We start from the raw sequence: 18,641 nt of genomic DNA on the forward strand, positions 1-18,641 counted from the left end.
ATGGCATTTTCAAAGGGAGAATCATTTAAAATAAAATAGATGCATCACTAACAGGACACATTGTGCATTGTGGAACTGTCAGATTCAGCAGCATAGTTGCTCCCTTTGAACGGCTTTCATCTTTTACCCCCCACTGGCTAAAATCTGCTACTGTCTTTAAAATCTCCCCCTCCCATTTCCTCACTACTGCTCTCTTTAAAAATGTGCTGAAGGATGGCAACATCCAACAGAGATCACCCAGTTTTCATTTCCTCTTCCTCCACTCAATTACAAGCAAAGCCTTGATTCCCCAATCTCGTTAAAATAATAAAATTACCTCCAGTTCAAATTCTTATTGCATGGTATCTGAACCCATCACCAAATGTGGAAACGATTTTAGCTAATGGACTCTCCTCTCCCCAGTGCATATAATGGCCCCCTGTGGACTGAAAGAGTTAATGCCACTGGTCTCAAGGATGAATCTAGACATTAGAGAGAGTCAGATTCCTTATGGAGTTCCAGAACGGATCCTTCTTGCCTTTCCCACCCCCCACCTCTCGGCCCACATTTTAGAACAGTGTCGATTTGCTTCATTTCAAGTTTTATTTCAGTATAGAACTGTTTGTATACAACTGCATAGAAAGGCCATTTTGATGTTTTTCCCCTTTTTTAATTTTTGGACTTTTGAGCAGTTTATCGAGTTGCTTCATTAATCTCTCCTTCTCTGTCTCTCCTCCATCTGGACTCAAATGGGGATGGAGGTGGAATTGCTCAGATGTTGAGTGCACAAGAATGCCCTGCAAATCTAACACAAAGATTGCAGAGGGAAGCATTTCTTCGGCAATCCCAAACAGAGAATGTTGCAAAACAACTGCCATTATTTCCATTTTTGAATACTGAAGTGTGCCTTGGAAGTTTGATATTGGACACGCTATTGGGATTAATTAACTCATTAATTCAGAAAATGGGAAGGAGAGATTTTGATTAATTGAGGTTAAAGATGATCATGGAAGTATTTAGAGTTCCCTTAGAAATTATTTAGAATTTGAACCTTTTACATGAGCACTCTCTCACCATGACCATTCCTGATTTGTCACCACTGACATGAACTCCTCCTTGATGTCTTCTCAAAGCAAAGCATAACATTTTAGAGTCCCCCCATTCACACCACCCTAATTCTGGTTCTTTGTATCTCTTATATACTCTAAAAGTCAGGTAGAGCTGATGAGCAACCTTGGATAAACTATCAATCGTTTCCTAGCCAGAATGACTGAGAATGCCCTGGCCATTGTTTCCTCCTTCCTTCATGTGGATGGAGGGTCCCAGCCATTTATGGGAAAAAATGACAGATTCATTGATGAGTCTATGTCTTTGAAAAAAATGAAAATTAGGTACAGAAAAATTGGAAAAAGACAAATATTATGGCTATCATCAAAACAGAAGACAGAATAATTCTGCAAATGATAAAGCAATAAACTCATCTTCAATTCCTCTCATGACTTCCAGATAAAAGAGATAATACCTTGTATTCCACCCTGGTCAGACTACATATGAAGTATTAAATTCAGGAATGAGTGGGACAGTTTAGGAAGACACTAAAAAGATGAACAGTTTCTAGGATAGGGAGACCAAAATGATGAAAACCTTGAATTCATGGTAGAAATTGAGAGAAGGAAGCCTTGAAAAGAGAAGACTCAGGAATTCATTAGTTGCAAATACACACACACACACACACACACACACACAAACACACACACACATTTTAAAGAGTGACCATGTGGGTCTGCATTTGTATTGTTTTGTTCCTGGTTAAAACCAGGATCAATGGGTGAATATTGCAAAGAATTAAATTTTATAGACTTGACTTTGAGGGAAATCTTCCTAACAATTAGAACTCAATAGAGTAATGTTCTACCTTAGGAAGCAGTGAGCCATGTATTATTGGAAATCTCCAACAAGGCTAGATTATCCTTATTCATTCATTCATTTATTCACTCATATTTTTATGGAGGGGTGGGGAAGCACAACCATCTCTTTTTTTGTATATATATACACATATGAAAGTGGCTACTAAAGATGTGGGGTTCCAAACTTGATTCACTACCTTTGAGACCTTGGGCCAGCCATGTAATTCCTGTGCACCTGAGTTTCCTCATCTATAAAATAATGAGGTTGAAGTATATCTGTGTTCTCCAGTATTCATGCTATTAGCAAGATTGTCCTATATTTTAAATTTTGGATGGTAGAACAAAAATAAAATATCTATTTCCTCTTTTTTTTTCTTTTCAAATAACTTAATACAGTGCATTCACTGGAGACACATTAAGTATTGTTGCATGAAGTAACCAGTATAAATTCTTACTCATTCTGTATAGAATTTTTACAAGTCTCCAAAGTGGAAGAAGGGAGGGGGAGAGAGAGAGAGAGAGAGAGAGAGAGAGAGAGAGAGAGAGAGAGAGAGAGAGAGAGAGAGAGAGAGAGAGAGAAACAGAGAGACAGAGAGATAGAAAGGAACAGAGAGAGATGGAAAAAAAACCAGACAGAGTAGACAGAGAGGAGAGAGACATGACAGAAATTTTTGCCTGGATTTGGTTTGCTTTTACCTGCTAAAGAAAATCATAAAATAAGTACTTAAAATTAAGTCAATTACAATTTTGGGTGTGAAAAGGTCATCACAACTTGTTATCAGTCTTTTCACTCTAGCTAAATGGCAAGACTGGGAACCAATACCATCATGAGAAAAAATAAATTCCAGGGTTGTACCCACCAAGGGTTCATCATCCCTTCTTGGCTGCAGACACTTCCAAGCTCTCCACCTTCTGACCCAGCCTCTCCTCTTCCAGAGGTCTTTCCAAAGCCTTTGCTCTCCATCCTTGGGGCCCATCTTCCATGTGGCAGATCTTTCCAGAACCCCTTGTCTGACTTATTCTTGAATCTAAAAGCATTCATGGAGTTGTTTATTTTAAGAATCCCATAACAGGCTATTTGTCATGCAGCTTTAAATGATTTTCACAACCTCACTGATAAAAAAATAAATCTTTGCAAGTTGCAAATGACACCCGTGTTCTGATCAATTGTCTCTCTCGTGTGTGGGCAAGAGGAGATCATTGTTCCAGCTTTCATTTGTCGTGAGTTGGTGGCGTAATTGGCTAAATCTCCATGGTATCTTTGGCCCAGAACACCCAGTGATTTCCACATCAAAATGTGGAGCCATATTTTAGGTGAAAATAAATCAATGCCAGAATGATGTATTGGCATTCAACTTCCTTCAGTCTCAGAGATTCAGCAAATCTTTAACTAAAGACTGTGGCTCCAATGTCTGGATCTTTATGGAGAGTGATCTCAGAACCTACTGCTCAAGGACTGGGGGGCCATCCCTCCTCTGTCGGGCATGTTAAAGTCTCTGCTTTGGCCCCTTGGGTTTTCACTTCTGTTTCTATTATTTTTTCTCTTCTCCTAGTCCCTTAGATGGTTAGGCAACTCAGCACTGGCAATAGGACTTTTCTGGATTACTCTGCCAACTTTCATAATCTTAGAGGGCTGCTGATGAGGGGTGATCCAGCTGGGCCAGTACAGACAGTACTAGAAGAAGGGCCCCAGACAAGTCTACATGGTTTAAAAAATTTTCTATATTTCTGACCCTGATTAATTACTAGCATTTCAATGAAAAGTCAAAAGCAGCCCCTCCTTTGAAGGTGATGAGGATGATTGTCCTTCATTCTGAAAGACCATGTCTTGGGGAGGTGATACCATGATGAGCATGTGAATTGGATTTGAGTGAGGGTGGCTGTACTAAGTCACTAGCCTCACTTTCTCCTCCAGATATGAATCAGGACAACTGAATTCGAGGCAATCAGGGTTGAGTGACTTGCCCAAGGTCATACAGGTAATCAACATCAGGTATCTGAGGTCCGATTCAAACACCTGTCCTGGCTCTAAGGTCAGTTCTATCCACTGCTCCCTCCCACTTTAAAGGAGATTGATTGATTGGTTCCTGACCTTCATTATCATCATCCCAGCTTCTGATCTGAGATAAACCCTCATCAACTCAGGTCTGGACTATTGCAGTTGCTGATGGAGGGTCTTCCTGCCCCAAGTCTCTTTCCATTTCAATCCTTCAGTACATGAGTTTAGTAACCAAAGTAATTTTCCTGAAGATCAGGTCTGACCATGTTACTTCCTTACTCAAATTAATCTTGTGGCTTCCTTTTGCCTCCAGGATCAAATACAAAATGCTCTATTTGATTCAAAGCCTTTATTCCCTCACCCACTCTTACCTTTCTTACACCTTATTCCCCAACATGTATTTGAACCAATGCCACTGGTCTCTTGGTGGTTCTATGAACAAGACCCAGCATCTTTAGGCTCTGAGAATTTTCTCTGGTTGTCCAAGCTAATCCTTTTACCTACTACCTTTCTAAATACTTCTTCATTTCAATGCTTTCTCTCTGCTCATTGTTTCCTGTGTATCCCTTATATAACTTGCTTTGCACACACTTGTGGGCATGTTGTCTTTCTGTATAATAAAATACTTAGCAAATGTATCTTGACTGATTAAATGGGGAAGACAATGTGCAGTCAAAGATGTTCAAGCAAGATCAATTCAGGATAAAGTGGGGGTGATCTCAGCATAAGAAAGACTTCTTACAGAAGTTGGGATTTCCTAGCAAAGACTTTCAAGAAGTCAGGAAATGAGATAAAAAGGGAGAGGATTCTAAACATGGAAAGCAGGCAATGGAAAGGCACCTATTGGAAAGGTAGAGCAATTGCAAAACAGCAAGGACACCAGTACCCATAGTGGGCAGGGACGTTCCTCAGTGAATGGATCATAGAGTTCAAATGTGGTGAGGCTCAAGAATGTATGACCCTTTGCATAAGTGAATAGAGTACCAGCTCTGTGGTCAGGAGGACCTGAGTTCAAATCTGACCTCAGACACTTACTGATTACCTAGCTGTGTGACCTTGGGCAAGTCACTTAACTCTGTTGCTTTGCAAAAAAAAAAAAAGAATGTATGACCCTGGGCAAGTCAATTAATTTCTATGTGACCAGTTTGCTCATCTATAAAATGGTGATAATAAGAGTTGACTCACAGGGTTGGGATGAAGATCAAATGACACAATAATCATCAAATGCCCAACACATAGTGGACACTGTGTTCTGGTAATAGATCAAGAAACATTCAGTGAGCACCTACTATGTGCCAGTACCTGTGTTAAGATTACAAAAAGATTCAGGAGACAGCCCTGCTGTCAAGGAGCTGATATTTAAATTGGGGAGACAATATGCAAATAAATATATATAAAGCAAAATAAGCAAGAATAAATACTAAATAATTGAAATAAAACACAGGAAAGGGAAAATACAGGAAGTTTATTGTTGTTGCTGTTGTTGTTACTGCTACCACTTCAGGGAAATAAAGTTCAATAATTTTGGAAAAGAAGAAAGAGGCCAAGTTATGCCAGATAAAGCATTTTCTATTTGATCCTGAAAGTGATAGGGAGTCACTGGCCTCTTGAAGGAGGTAGGTGTGATAACAGAATCTGCCCTGTACTTTAGAGGGGAGGGAATGTGGAGATTAGGACTTAGGAAGGTAAAGTCAGCTAGGTTGGGCAATGGGGAGGAAGAGTGTGAGAAGTTGAGGATGGCATTTCCAAAGTAAGTCTAGATGACTGGAAGATGGCAGAACTGCTCAAGTATCAATGCAATAGACCACCAATGGAAACAAAGCAGTAAGGATGCTCCATTACCAGGAACAATAGAAAGTGTATAGGGTTTCATTCCTGGACACTATAAAAACAGGTGTGGTACAACCATGTTGTTAAATATGAAGAAAAAGAGCATCCAGCATCCTTGGAAATAATGCTATGAATTTTAAGAGTTGTCATTTAGTCAGCTCATGAATGAGTCATGAACCAGTGATTTTTGTCTGTGTGGGTACCACTGTCTACATTTCTGCCAATAATTTCATTCTATAGTAAGGGAATGAGAGAATTGATTAAAATTCAGATAAATTAATTGACCTACCTATGATCTCATACATGCAAGAGGTGAATGTTGATCTCAAGCGTCTCCCATATCATCTCCACAGCCTACAGCCTTTGAACCCAAGCAAGACTTTGAAGCTTGTGAGACAAGGGCACTGCCAGTCACACATATGTACTCCAGTGAATGATGCTCTAAAGGGCATCTTTGCCATTTCTAAGCAGAGTCTTAGGGGAATTTTTTTTTGTTTTGTCTTGTTTTGAGGAGGGCAAAGTAGAACAAAATGTATCGCACTTGTAGTTTTTAAGATGGAAAAATAATTTAAGCTTTGAAAGCTGATACCGTTTCTGCTACTGAAGTATTCTGAGTGAGGATTTAAAATCGATTGTAATGAGTCCAGTGGAGTTGCTTCAGAGAAGAGTCTATAGTCATTGTCACTAATGGTCAATATTGCTTTTCTTTCTTTTTTTCCTAAAGATGCATAATTTACTCTAATAAAGTCCTCAAATTCAATGGCCATCTTCAGCCACAAACAGGTGAGTGAAGTGGTCCCCAAAAGGAACTTCAATTAAGTGAAAGCCAGGAAATTGCCTTTGACATGTGAAGTCTAAGAGGGAGGCCATTGCTAGTCAATCAGTCAATCAATTTGATTAAGGAGCTGGCATTTTAAAGGTCTGAAAAACAAACAGAGAAATAGAGTCATCTTTGTCCTCCAGTTGAAAAAGGTCACAGAACAACATTAAGCTTTATTAAAACATTAATCTGCATGAAGGTTTTTGGCACCATCTATAAACAGAGAGAAGTAAAAACAAAGTAATATGAAGAAATATATAGAGTCTTCGAAAGCAGATTATATCAGGAAAGGAGGCACCTGAACTGAGCCTGAAGGGGACCACTAGGGAGCAGAGAGGAGAATGACAGGACTTGAGATCCAGGGAGAATTGAGTTCTAATTCTCCCTCAGACACCTAGGACAAATCACTTGAGTTTCTTCATAGGTAAAATGTGCATAATAGTAGCACCTCCTTCAAAGAGTTTCTTGAGAAATCAGGTTTGATATTTGTAAAATGCTTTGCAAACCTTAAAGATTATATGAAACCTGGTTATGATGATATGATGAGCCAACTATTCAGAGGCGGAGATAAGGAGCCAGTACATTGCAAGTACAGAGGACATTATGGTATGTTCTCCTGATTAAGAACAACTAGCTAGGTTTATTTCCCTTGACCTGGGCTCTGATTAATAGCAAGGTCACCCTGATATTATCTTGTTTCATCATGGAAGAAACACAAGAGTGATGATTTTTGAATGTTCTGAACCCATTCTTTTAGTCCCAGTACAAAATAGGATCATCATCCCTACCATCATCACCCCCACTACCACTACCACCACCATCATCATCATCAACATCATCAATTTAAACAGTCTCATGGAGTTCCCAAAATATCCCCTATTCGTTTACTTGAATATTCTCTCAATAGCTGCGTAAAAGCGTTCATTTTACAAATGAGGGCCCTCCCACTCCCCTGCTATTTCCCTTGTTCTACCTCATATCTGCCCATCCTATGTAACTCCGACCCTTCCTTTTCCTATCCCAGCTCCTCTATCTGTTATGGCATCTAGATTAGTGGCAGAAAGCTGGCAGTTGGCATATTCTGATAGGCATAAGTTAGGTTTTAAGTTCTACTGTTTGTCCAATCCTTATCTAATTCTTGAAAGTGAAATAATGACCCAAAAAGTCAATCTGTTGGCTCTCACCTAAAATGGGAACTGGGATTTGACTACCAAGAGAAGCTGACGTATTTTAAAATAACCTTCATCCTTCTAAATCTGCTATCTCATTTCCCAGCTACTGACTTTGGATCATCCAAGTAGCTGGAAAAAAACACAACAAACCATTGTATGTTCCCATTTTTATCCTATTTTCATTTATATATATATAACCTGGAAATTAAAAAAACAGATATGAAACTGACAAGGAAATCTTTAATAACTATTTGGATAATGTTGTTCCTTCAGTTTTGAAGAGGCCTAATGACTTCACAGCAGCAAAGTTGTGTAGTCATCAGTCTCACTCTTACAGAGTCATCAAAGATAAGTGGTGAGACAAAATTCAGGGCAACTGTCAATGGTCCAGGGTGCAGGGGATATCATTGGCTTCTTAATCAGCTGACCAAGCTCTTAAGTGTTCCCCCTTGTCTCTTTCAACTGCCTTCATGGATATTTGAGTATGTTTTTGTTTTTATCTGCTTATTCTATTGGGAAAGTCTTTACTTTTTCCCATTCCACCTATGGTTTTGATTTCAGCTCCTCCTGTCTCCATAGTTGGTGCTCTATCCACTGTATCACCCAGCTGCCTCTCACCTGTGGTTTTGAGACCCCTTGGTAACTCTGACCCTGGTTTAACCTGTCTGCTGAGATGGTTCTACCAGTTGAGGACACTACCCATGCTATAGTTTCCTGGGGACATAGATAAGAGCTGGGTGACATGTGGTCATCAAAGGCAGATGAACAACCCTGAAAAAAGCTCAGCATATGAATATATATATATATATATATATATATACTTTATATATTTAGGTTATAATATATCAAAACTTTATCTTTTTCCCTCTAGCCAGTTCTTAAGCTCTCCGTAGTAAATTATCCAGGTAGTGAAACTTCCAGATTCTTCATTTAGATTTTCATCCTCATTTGCCACCAACATTCTACTAGGTAGGTACTGCCTTTTAGCACCTCCAATGAAGCCTGAAATACTTAGTGGGGGATGGAGGGCAGTATTATTTATAGAGGAGATTGGGGTAAATGGATTATTTATCATTTAAAATTATTCTCGTATATTTCCTGCTCCCCATTACTATCCTAGATCATAAAGGAGTGAGTACACATCCAGGAGAACCTTCCTGGTTAAAACTCTGATAGTTTTCTTTAATAAAATGCCTTGCAAATCTTAAAGTGCCATATAAATGCTTAGTATTATCACCATCATTAGGGCCAGCATCAAATTGTTTTAAACTAAGATCTGAGAAAACCTATGAATTATATTTCATTTCAGTAGATCAATATTTGTCCCTCTGACTTTGCCCAGCCATATCTTTATATGATGTTCCTAATTCCATCATTTGATTTTTTTTGTTTGTTTTCATGGTTAGAGTTTTATTTTTGTTGTTTGTCTTTTGCTAATTTTGAGAGGTCTGTCCTTCCTGGGACATAGGAGATACAGTCTCAAGCTTTGTCTTCTGGGCCTGGGGTCTGTTCCTTGGCTTACCGCTTACCTAGGGCATTGCCTGTGTTTCAGTTCACAGTCCTACCTGTTGGATTCCTGGGGGATTGAGTTTTGTTTTCCAGTCTGGAGTTGGACCCTCAGTGCCGCTCTGCTTGCTGACCTTGAAGCCATGGCTAAGAGTCCCCTCTGGCTTTCCAGTTCTCGTGCTACACTGGGCTATGCACCCCTTTAGCCACATGAGAAAGACCTTTACTGAAGTTTCTCCATAGTATCTCGAGGTAGGAACTTGTTTCATTCTTGGTTTTGTGGCTTCTGTCAGGATGACTTTTTTTTAAACCTGGGGGAAATATGTGACTTTAATGATGCATAAAGTGAAGCTTTTGAACAATGGATTTAACTAGAATCCTATGGAAGCTTGCAATCCATTTTGTTCTGAAAAGAACATTCTAGCTTGATTATAACTTGATTCTAGCAAGTTATTGCCAATAAAATATGCTAGAAAGTGAGAGTGCAGGAAGATCTGTCTCGCTATTGACTGAGAAAAAGTTCTTTATTTTGGTAAAAGTGGATCTACTTAGAATCTGTTAGGAGTTAAAGGAAAAGACAGTCCCTTTATTATTTTTACCTCTCTGGAGGATGCGAACAATTGTCTTGTCCCTAATCGATTTAAATGTAATGAGTCAGTAAAGCTAGTAGGCAGTGGAGCTTTTACTCCAAACAACTGACTGAATTTCCTTCTGTTCATGGCCTGTTTTTAATGGAACTTAGGCATCAGATCAAGGTCTTCCACTTTGAAAATGAGCCCCAAACTTGCATCAAAGTTTCTTTTGATGGTGTATTGTATAAATGTACTCAAGAAAGGACTATCCATAATAACTTTGATAATATAGTTGCCTGTATTATCTCCTTTGATCCTCAGAACAACCTTGTGAGATAGATGCTGTCATTACCCCCAAGATGGAGGCCTGGAAGCTATGCAGACAGAAGACTTGTCCAGAGCTAATAAGTATCGCAGTCAAGACTAGAGATGGGGCCTTCCTTCCTTCCAGACCAAGCCATCTATGTACTGTGCCAACTAGCTGTTGATGCTCCTTTAACAAAGTTCAGAAAATGGCAACTTCCTAAAGAGCAGAACTACCCATTTGGTTTCCATCCTCATTATCTGTCATCTAGTAAGTGCTTAGTAAATAAAAATGGTAGATGTAATTTGCTTGATGTATTGATAAAGTCATGAAAGTGGAAGGACTCTCGGTTCTTTTAATCCAGTACATCTGGTGAAACCAAGGGCTCCTTTCTTAGAATGTTATTTTAAGTATTGGAAGAAAATACTACATTACAGTTGGTGGCTTGTGAAAATCATGATATATTTATTTTTTTCTATCCAAGTTCAAAGAACTCCTGAAATCTGTTCAAAAAATCCCTGATCTAGTCATATATATATATATATATATATATATATATATATATATATATATATATATATATATATATACTAAGCTCTGGAAACCTTCTCTGTAAATATTTGGAACAAATTCTCACATCTATTAGTCATTATTTTACCAAATTGTACTCATGATTTATTGATTTTGATTCAAATATAATTTAATAATCACTTTTATGTGCAAAGGAAAGTTAGATTGGGGTTGTTAAGGCAAAAAGGAAACAGCCCTTGCCCTCGTGGGCTTACATTCTACTGGAGTGAAATAATATGCCCACAGATAATGGGTCATACACACAAATGAAAGGCAAAATTAATTTGGTGGGGAGCACTGAGTAGTGGGGAGGAGATTGAAAAACAACTCTGCAGGATGGGAAGAGCCAAAGTCTCGGGTGAGTCCTTTGTTAGAGTCTCTGATGCACTAATTTTCCTGGCTAGGCATCACCATGATATTGAGAACCATGTTTTCTTTCCTTTCTTCTAAAGTTTTTCACACTTTTGTAAATGATTATTGGACAGTTTTGTGTGTGAATAAAACATAAGCTGAAAACACACATACACACCTTGATTAGATAAGTTAATGCCTCACTTCCATCAGTGATTCTCACACTTCCAAAGACTGGCTCCATCCTACACTATTTCTTTTTTGGATAGAAAAAAATTTCTAGGTGATGAGGCAATTCTGCAGTTTAGAATGAATGGAGTTTTGGTTTTGGGGTGGGGAGGTGAATGGGAAAATCAGTATAGCATGGTAGAAAAAGAAGAAGATTTGATGTTAGGAGGAGCTGGGTTCAGATCCTGATTCATACAATTACTAGATGTACAACCTGGAACAAGTAACTTAACCTCTTTGTGCCTCAATTTTCTTATCTGCAAAATGGGAGTAGGGAGGATTTTACCCTTCAAATCCTTCCAATTTTAAAGAGATCTATATTCCAAATTTCTGAATTTACTGTGGGTAGAAAAAAGAAATGGATAAATGTCTCACTGTCATTTAATCCAAGATATTTTTTTAAAAAGTCACATTCAAAAGTAAGTCACATTATTCTTGGGGGTTCAAAGTAGAAATCAACTAATACGTCTGCAGAGAAAAAATAGCAACAATTAGATGTGAAGTGCAATTCATCCCTGCCTTCTCATCCTCTCAAATCCCACTACTGCTGTCGCTGCTGCTGCTGCTGCTGTTGATGATGATGATAGTGAGGAGGAGGAGGAGGAGGAGGATGACTAGCTAGTATTTCTATGAGACCTTATGATGTGCAAAATGCACATATTGTCTCATTTTATGCTCAACACAAGCCTGGGAGGTAGGTGCTATCAGAAAGTGAAGCAGAAAAAGTGAAGTGAATTGCCCACAGTCATCTAGATAAGATAGGTGACTAAAAAAATCTGAATGTACGTTTCCTAATTCAAGGGTGGTACTCTGTCCTTTGGGACCCTTAGCTGTCAGAAAATAACCCTTCAGCCTTTTCACTTTAACTCCCTGATCTGAGTTTCCCTCCTCTGGAAAATGATAGGGATTGAGGGAGAGGATAGCTTTCTGGAGTTATTGACACAAATTGCTGAGATGATGACCATTGATCATGTAAACTTAGGCAAGTTGCTGGATCAGGTTGGACCTCAGTTTATTCTTCTATAAAATGAAGGAGTTGAACAAATTGAACTTCCCATTTAGGATTCTATGAATTCTTAAACATCTTTTCCCATAAAGCTTCAAGAGAGGGTCTGGGGATGCCCTCTGGGTCTTTGTCCAGCCTAGATCTTTGAGTATTTTATTGGCACTGGCAGGGAGGTTGGGGGTCTTCCTCCATAGGGAGCTCATTTCTATGTGTGACCACATGCCCTTCATGCTATTTCACTTTAATAAGTCATCAGTGGTCTTGCATTTTAGTTCTCTTTTCTCTGACTTTTTAAAATTTATTGCCATCTTGGTAATAATGTCTTATTCTCCAATCTCGAAATCCTATGATTCATAATGTCAGGACCTTCTGGAATTGGGTGCCACCTCCTTTGTGTAATGTCAGTATACCTTCTTAATTGGCTTTAATGGAAAGGAGCCATTGCTTGCCAATTATTATGGTGATATTAAGCAATGTTAATGACTACTAACCTTTTTACATTTGTGTACAACTTTATAGGTTACAAAGCATTTTCACATGTATTATCTCATTTTAGCTCATAAATGGTGTATGAAAAAGTTAGGGGAAGACTGGTAGGTTCCATGTAACCACAGCAAAAAACACTAATCTAGCATTTATAAATTCCTTTAAAGTTTATAAGCACTGTTCATATGAGATCTCTCATTTAAATAACCCTATGAAATTGTTGCTATTATTATATGTTTCTCTAGATGAGGGACCTGAATCTGAGGAAAGTCAAGTGACTTGCCCAAGGACATCCGAAAAGTAAGTATCCAAGTCAGGATTGGAACTCAGGTTTTCTTGATTTCAGTGTCTACAATCTATCCTTTTTCCATCTAGCTACTTCAAGGTCAGAATAGGTTGGATGGTTCTTGTAGTAAGAAAGATCTGATTTTAAATTGAAGTATCCTATTTCTTTTGGGGGAAACAGTCATTACTCATGAGAAAAGAAGTTTGACAGAGAAACCTACCTGGGGGAGATTACATCTGAGTTTGATGACAAAGGGAAAATACAACAATTCAGATTACCTATTGCTTCACTTAACTATATCTCAAGCAAATACCCCAAGAACTGTTTTTTGTCTCCTTTGTTATTGTTATTTCTTAAAAATTCACTTCAAAGTTAAAACATTTTCTACCATCTTTTGTTTTCTATTAGCCTCAATGTCATTGTCATTCCTGCTGAGTTCCTTTGAAAGCCACTTATACAGCTTTATCTGTGATCTTCACAATGAGAAAAATATGAGGAAAACAATGAAATCACAACAAACAAAATACAGGACATACAAATGTAACTCAAGAGCAGTGGTCATCCATTTTCCTTGGTTATCCAAAGCTGAATTGGCATCCATGATGCTCAAGTTGACCAGTTTCACTGATTTGGGGCGGGGGCCGTGGTATAGAAGGAAATCAATTGCTCAGTCTATCAAGACAAATTTAGTAAACATTATGTAGTAAAGTAGTAAATCCAAAAATAAAATGACCCTTGTCCTCCAGGAGAGGAGATATTCAAAGATAAGATACAATCCATGCAAAGCAGAGAAATTATTCTGGATATTACAAACTCAAATCTGACAGTGATGTAAAAAATGTCAAACTAATACCTTTTTGATAAAAAAAAAATCAATCTTGTTACAACTACTGAGATCACCTCTTTTTATTTCTGTCACAAGGATGATGATGAAGATGATGAAAATTCTTGGCAAGCACATTTTCATTTATCATAACTCTTTAGACATTTAACCCTAAAAAGGAAACCATGTAGAATAAATAGGCTAGAGGGGTGGAGGCAAGATGGTGCCATGAAGGCAGCATTTCCCAGAAACTCCTTCCCCCCAAAACTCCAAAAGTTGTCAAATTATGACTCTAGCCAAAATAGAATTAATTAGCTACATGATTTCAGTGTGAAAAACCGAAATACAGAAAATATGGCAAGGGATTGTGTTCAATATTCCTCTTTGAGTATATGTGCATAGTATGGATGAGAATAAAATGAATCTGCCCACAGAGAGCTTGCATTTTAAAGGGCTTTTGGGAAATACATACACAAATAAGGAATTACAAAGTAAATTTGAAGGGAAAATGTCATAAGATGAGAGATCACTTTAGGTTTCCTGTAACAGGGACAAATTAGTCGAGCTTTGAATTGAACTCAGTATCCTAAGTTGATGGTGAGGAAGGGATGCATTCTAGGTATGGAAAACAGCATAGGTCAATACCCAGAGACAGGAGATGACACTTGGAAGCCAGATAACCCCAAATCATACAGCTAGTCTAAAGGACAGTAATGTCCACTGAGCCTGGAAACCGCAGATGGATGGGCTTTAAAAGACAATGCTCTCCACTCTTCTGAAGCTGGGCAGTGTTATGTGGTTGAAGGACTGGAGGGCTCCAGCTTTAAAAGAAGTTCCCACAAGAGGGACTTCTTAAACCAATAAAATCATGGGACTTATGGACATATATAGATATGTATAATAACCCACATTCATCAATGCCCATTATATTACAGATCCTAGGGATGCCAATTTTCTATTTATCTGATATTTATGAGGATAGTTGCATATTTTCAATGGGCAGACACACAAATGTAATCAATATACATATAAAATTATCTCATTCTCATTTCAGTATGAATTGATGGGAGACAGTCTCTGAGGTTGGTTTTCTTGGATCCCTAGCAAAGTGCTCTTTTGGATTGGCATAACTCTGCTCATATATGCGCATTCCTACGGTCTCAGTTGCTTGATGTGTCACGTCTACATGCATGGTGTATGGATCCGTGTATTTGCCTGTGCATTGCTATTATCAAACTATGCATATTGACATGTGTCTCTACATGTATGAAGAGAGAGATATATTTCCATAAGAATGACAAAGTACATTTATCACCTCATCTCTACATATGAGCATCTTGTATGTTTAGATCTCTTTCTAGCTATAGCTAAGAAAAAAGGTGAGCTGGGATTTTAACCAGGCTAGAAATGAGTTCCCAGTAGATGGCAGCACATCTTCAGACTTTTACAAAGAAAACCTGTATTTTCAGAGGGGGAAAAATATCACCAACTCATCCCCAGAATGGAGGGGCTCTGAAAGCCCCCTCCCCAGTCTCCAGAATGGGAAACCTGTTTTCTCTTCAAAGAAAATGGAGGTGGGGGGGAACCTCTGTTAGTCTGTCAATATGTGGCTATTCTTAACTTTCAGGTGAATGAATCTTAAAATGAAGGTAATTCATTAAACTCCACCCTGAGTGCTCAAGAGATGCTTCAGATGCAGGCTCCAGGAAAGGAAAATGCAATTTATAAAGAGGGAATTTTTCATCTCTGTCTGTTTTGAAAGTAGGTCTGAAAGGAATACCATTTTTGTCCCAAAGTGAAGGAGGGGGGGCAGGAAGGAAGGACTGGTCAGTATAGGAAAAACCTCCCAGCCTGATGATTCCTCTTCAGGGTCTCTGCAAGGATGGAGGGAGGCTGAGCCAAGGCTCAAGGGATTCACAGCAGCCTGAATCACCTGGGTCACCAAGCTGGCTAGCTGAGTGGACCAGATCACTCATGATTCTGGATGACCTGGACCAGCTGCTCTTCCTGCCCAAGATGGTGGTGACATGGGAGGTTGTGGGGAGAACTGGAGAGCATCTCCAGCTTATTTTATGAAGGAAGAGAGTGGGGCGTAGAAAGAGAGAGAGCTGGGAAAGATTGTCATAGCCCAGAGATGAGGATGGTGGGGGACTTGCGGGGGGAGAGAGAGAGAAAGAGAGAGAGAGAGAGAGAGAGAGAGAGAGAGAGAGAGAGAGAGAGAGAATTTACTCAGTTATTGCTAAGTACTAGGCAATGAGCTAAGAAGAAACCCATCAGTCTCAAAGGCAGCAGCAGATCTGTGGGAGCCGCAAAGAGGAACTTGGCTCCCATGGCAGAAGAAGGCTCATCCAAAGATGGCTCTTATTCTGACCAATGAAGCTTGGTACGATTCACTCTTAAAATGAACAAACCCCAGTGATGGTCTTGGTCTGAGCTTGGCCTGGATCTCCACTCTGCCTCCAGTCTGACCCTCTGGGCAATGGGTCTCTTAGTGATGTCCTGTTTCCTTTGGCTTTGTTCTCATCTGAGAAGTCTTGAACAAGGAGAAGCCAGAGTCCCCTCTTTGGGTCTCTTTGGGAGCTTCATGGGGAAGAAGAGGGCAGGGAGTTGGCCTTCCCCTGCATTCTCTGGCCTCTTGTGTTGGAGTCTAGGCATTGACATGCTCCTGAAATTCAGGGCTCTGCTCAGTGGCTTTCCCCTTATCTATATTGCTCTTCAGACTGTCAAAGAAAGCAATTAAATGGACACGGTCCAATTTCTCACTCCTCTAGTGATTCTGATGACTTGTTCATCTGCCTTAGTATTGTTTCTGGTCAGGCTGAATAATCTATAATTAATTGTACAATTATCTTGTTCCTTTCATTTTTTTTTATTAAAGTAAGGCCCAGTATTGGTGCTTTTAGATGGCCAAGCACTTCTCAATTCAATGGTTTGAATAAGGAATAGAGTAAGGAGGGGCCAACTGAGGTTTTTTCCCCCAAGGCATTGACATCTAGAAGGTGCTAATAATCCTTCCAACTCTTTCAGCCAGAAGACTCAACTAGCTCAAAATCTGCAATCCCAAGGCTAATCACCTAGATTAGAGCATGGTAGCCCCCACAATCTTTTCTCTGTGTACTAGGTGGATTCCTCTCTTGCTCAGCCCAAGTCTGCTTTCTCCTCTAGTGGCTCTAGCAGATTTTAAGAATCCAGATAGGAACGCCACTGGTAAAGATGCCTCTGCCTCCCATCATGAAGAATATGCTGGAGTCCTTGGCTGTTCTGGGGTGCAAGGACTCCCCCTTCTTCCCTTTGCTGTGGAGACTTTTTATGGTGTTTGCCCTGGGCACTAGCATGTCTAATTATGGCTCTGACTTATGCCATGGATCTGCCAAAGGTTCTGTGGATGTAAAACTGAACCAGTCCCAACATGGACGAATAATCTATAGATGGAACAAGATGGAGAATGGGATTAGAAGGAAGGCTCTGAGGAGAACTGGAAAAGAGAGATTTAGAGGAAACCAGAAAAGCCGGGGCAGAGATGAGGAGGAGAGTGTGCCAAGCAAGGGGGTAGCCAGGGAACTTCCCCAGGGCTGAGAGATCTGAGGATCTGGGATCACAGTGTATGTCGTGGAGTGGTAGGTCTAAGACTAAAAAAGTGTGTGTGTGTGTGTGTGTGTGTGTGTGTGTGTGTGTGTGTGTGTGCATGTGTGTGTTTACAGCAGGTTTTAAAACACTTTGCTCCTACAGCAGAGGATTTCCTGGTCAGTCTTGGGGGTGATCAGGCTCCCTGGAGTTTGTGGGGTTGGTGGAAGGTCCCTGTGATAGTTGAGTCAGTTAGATGCTCTGTGGAGTCTCAGTAAAAGTCAGATGGGGAAATGGAAAATTGAAGGATTCCCCTGGGGGAGGACCCGAGGACCACCTAGCTCCTGGCTAGAGTCCAAGCACAACTGGCAAAGATGATGGAAGAAAGGAAAGTCTAGCAGGGACAGACTTCTTTAAGTGACTCATATGGTGCCTTGAAGTTTATGGATCCAAAGTGTTTCCTTCCAGATGGGGCTGCAGAGTGATCAGCCCCAGCTTTAGACCCTCCCTGGACCATCTCCTTAGACTCCTGGCAACTCCCTTGTCAGTGCCTTTGGGATTTAACCCCAATTCCTGTCTGCTAACAGTGTGCCATACAATTTTTAGGTTAACAACAAAATATCTCTAATTTTGTGAGCTGTCAAAAATCTCTCTCAGAACGTATTACCCCATGTCTTGGAGGCAATAAATGTAGGCCAGACAAAGCAGAAAAGGACAAAGAACTAGGCCAAAAAATCAAGGGTGGCTAAGAAACCTAATCAGAGGCAGCCAGCTGTACAAGAGCAGATGAGGAAGGGGGAACTCTGATTCCAAATAATAAAAAAAGTTAGGGAAGAAGTTTTGCTAAGAAACTCAAATCCTTTTTCTGATCTGGCCCATTGAAAGAATAAGGAGGTGACTGTCATGCCCTATCCTGCCCAGTCCTGTCCTGGCCTTTGGTGAGTCCATGCATGGTGAGTGTGCAGTAAGTTTACCCCATGAGGTAAATATTACAAATAAGATTAACTGTCCTTGACAGAGAAGGATTGCCACAGTTGGAACCTATCAAAGGGAATGTCAAAGCCAAGACTTCCTGCCTCCTAATCCAAGGTCCCCAACATGATGAGGCTCATTTCCTTTCATTCTGCAGACAGTTCAAGTCAGAGGCCCCATCCTGTGCTGTGCACCTTGAGACAAACTTCATGGAAATTAGAAGGGACTATTTTAGTCAAGTGGAAGCACAGCTCTCTAGGTGTATT

The 18,641-nt window shown here is 39.8% G+C and overlaps 1 protein-coding gene across 5 annotated transcripts in view; it reads left to right on the forward strand.

Annotated features, from left to right (window-relative positions):
* Nucleotides 1–18,641, forward strand: part of LOC141512328 (leucine-rich repeat and IQ domain-containing protein 3-like) — a 286,841-nt gene that overhangs the window by 118,615 nt on the left and 149,585 nt on the right. For 4 of the 5 annotated variants that reach the window (XR_012475454.1, XR_012475455.1, XR_012475456.1 and 1 more), the window contains 5 exons: nt 6,440–6,498; nt 8,579–8,676; nt 9,260–9,465; nt 10,107–10,359; nt 12,976–13,030. Coding sequence is in view for 1 of the 5 variants with exons in the window: in XM_074221182.1 (XP_074077283.1) it covers nt 6,440–6,498; nt 8,579–8,589 (70 nt within the window). In the remaining 4 variants the exon portion in view is untranslated. Of the gene's footprint in view, nt 1–6,439; nt 6,499–8,578; nt 8,677–9,259; nt 9,466–10,106; nt 10,360–12,975; nt 13,031–18,641 lie in introns of those variants that run through there. The other variant, XM_074221182.1, reaches the window with a different exon arrangement.

This window comes from Macrotis lagotis, chromosome 2 (genome assembly GCF_037893015.1).
Source record: "Macrotis lagotis isolate mMagLag1 chromosome 2, bilby.v1.9.chrom.fasta, whole genome shotgun sequence".
Classification (NCBI taxonomy): Eukaryota; Metazoa; Chordata; class Mammalia; order Peramelemorphia; family Peramelidae; genus Macrotis; species Macrotis lagotis.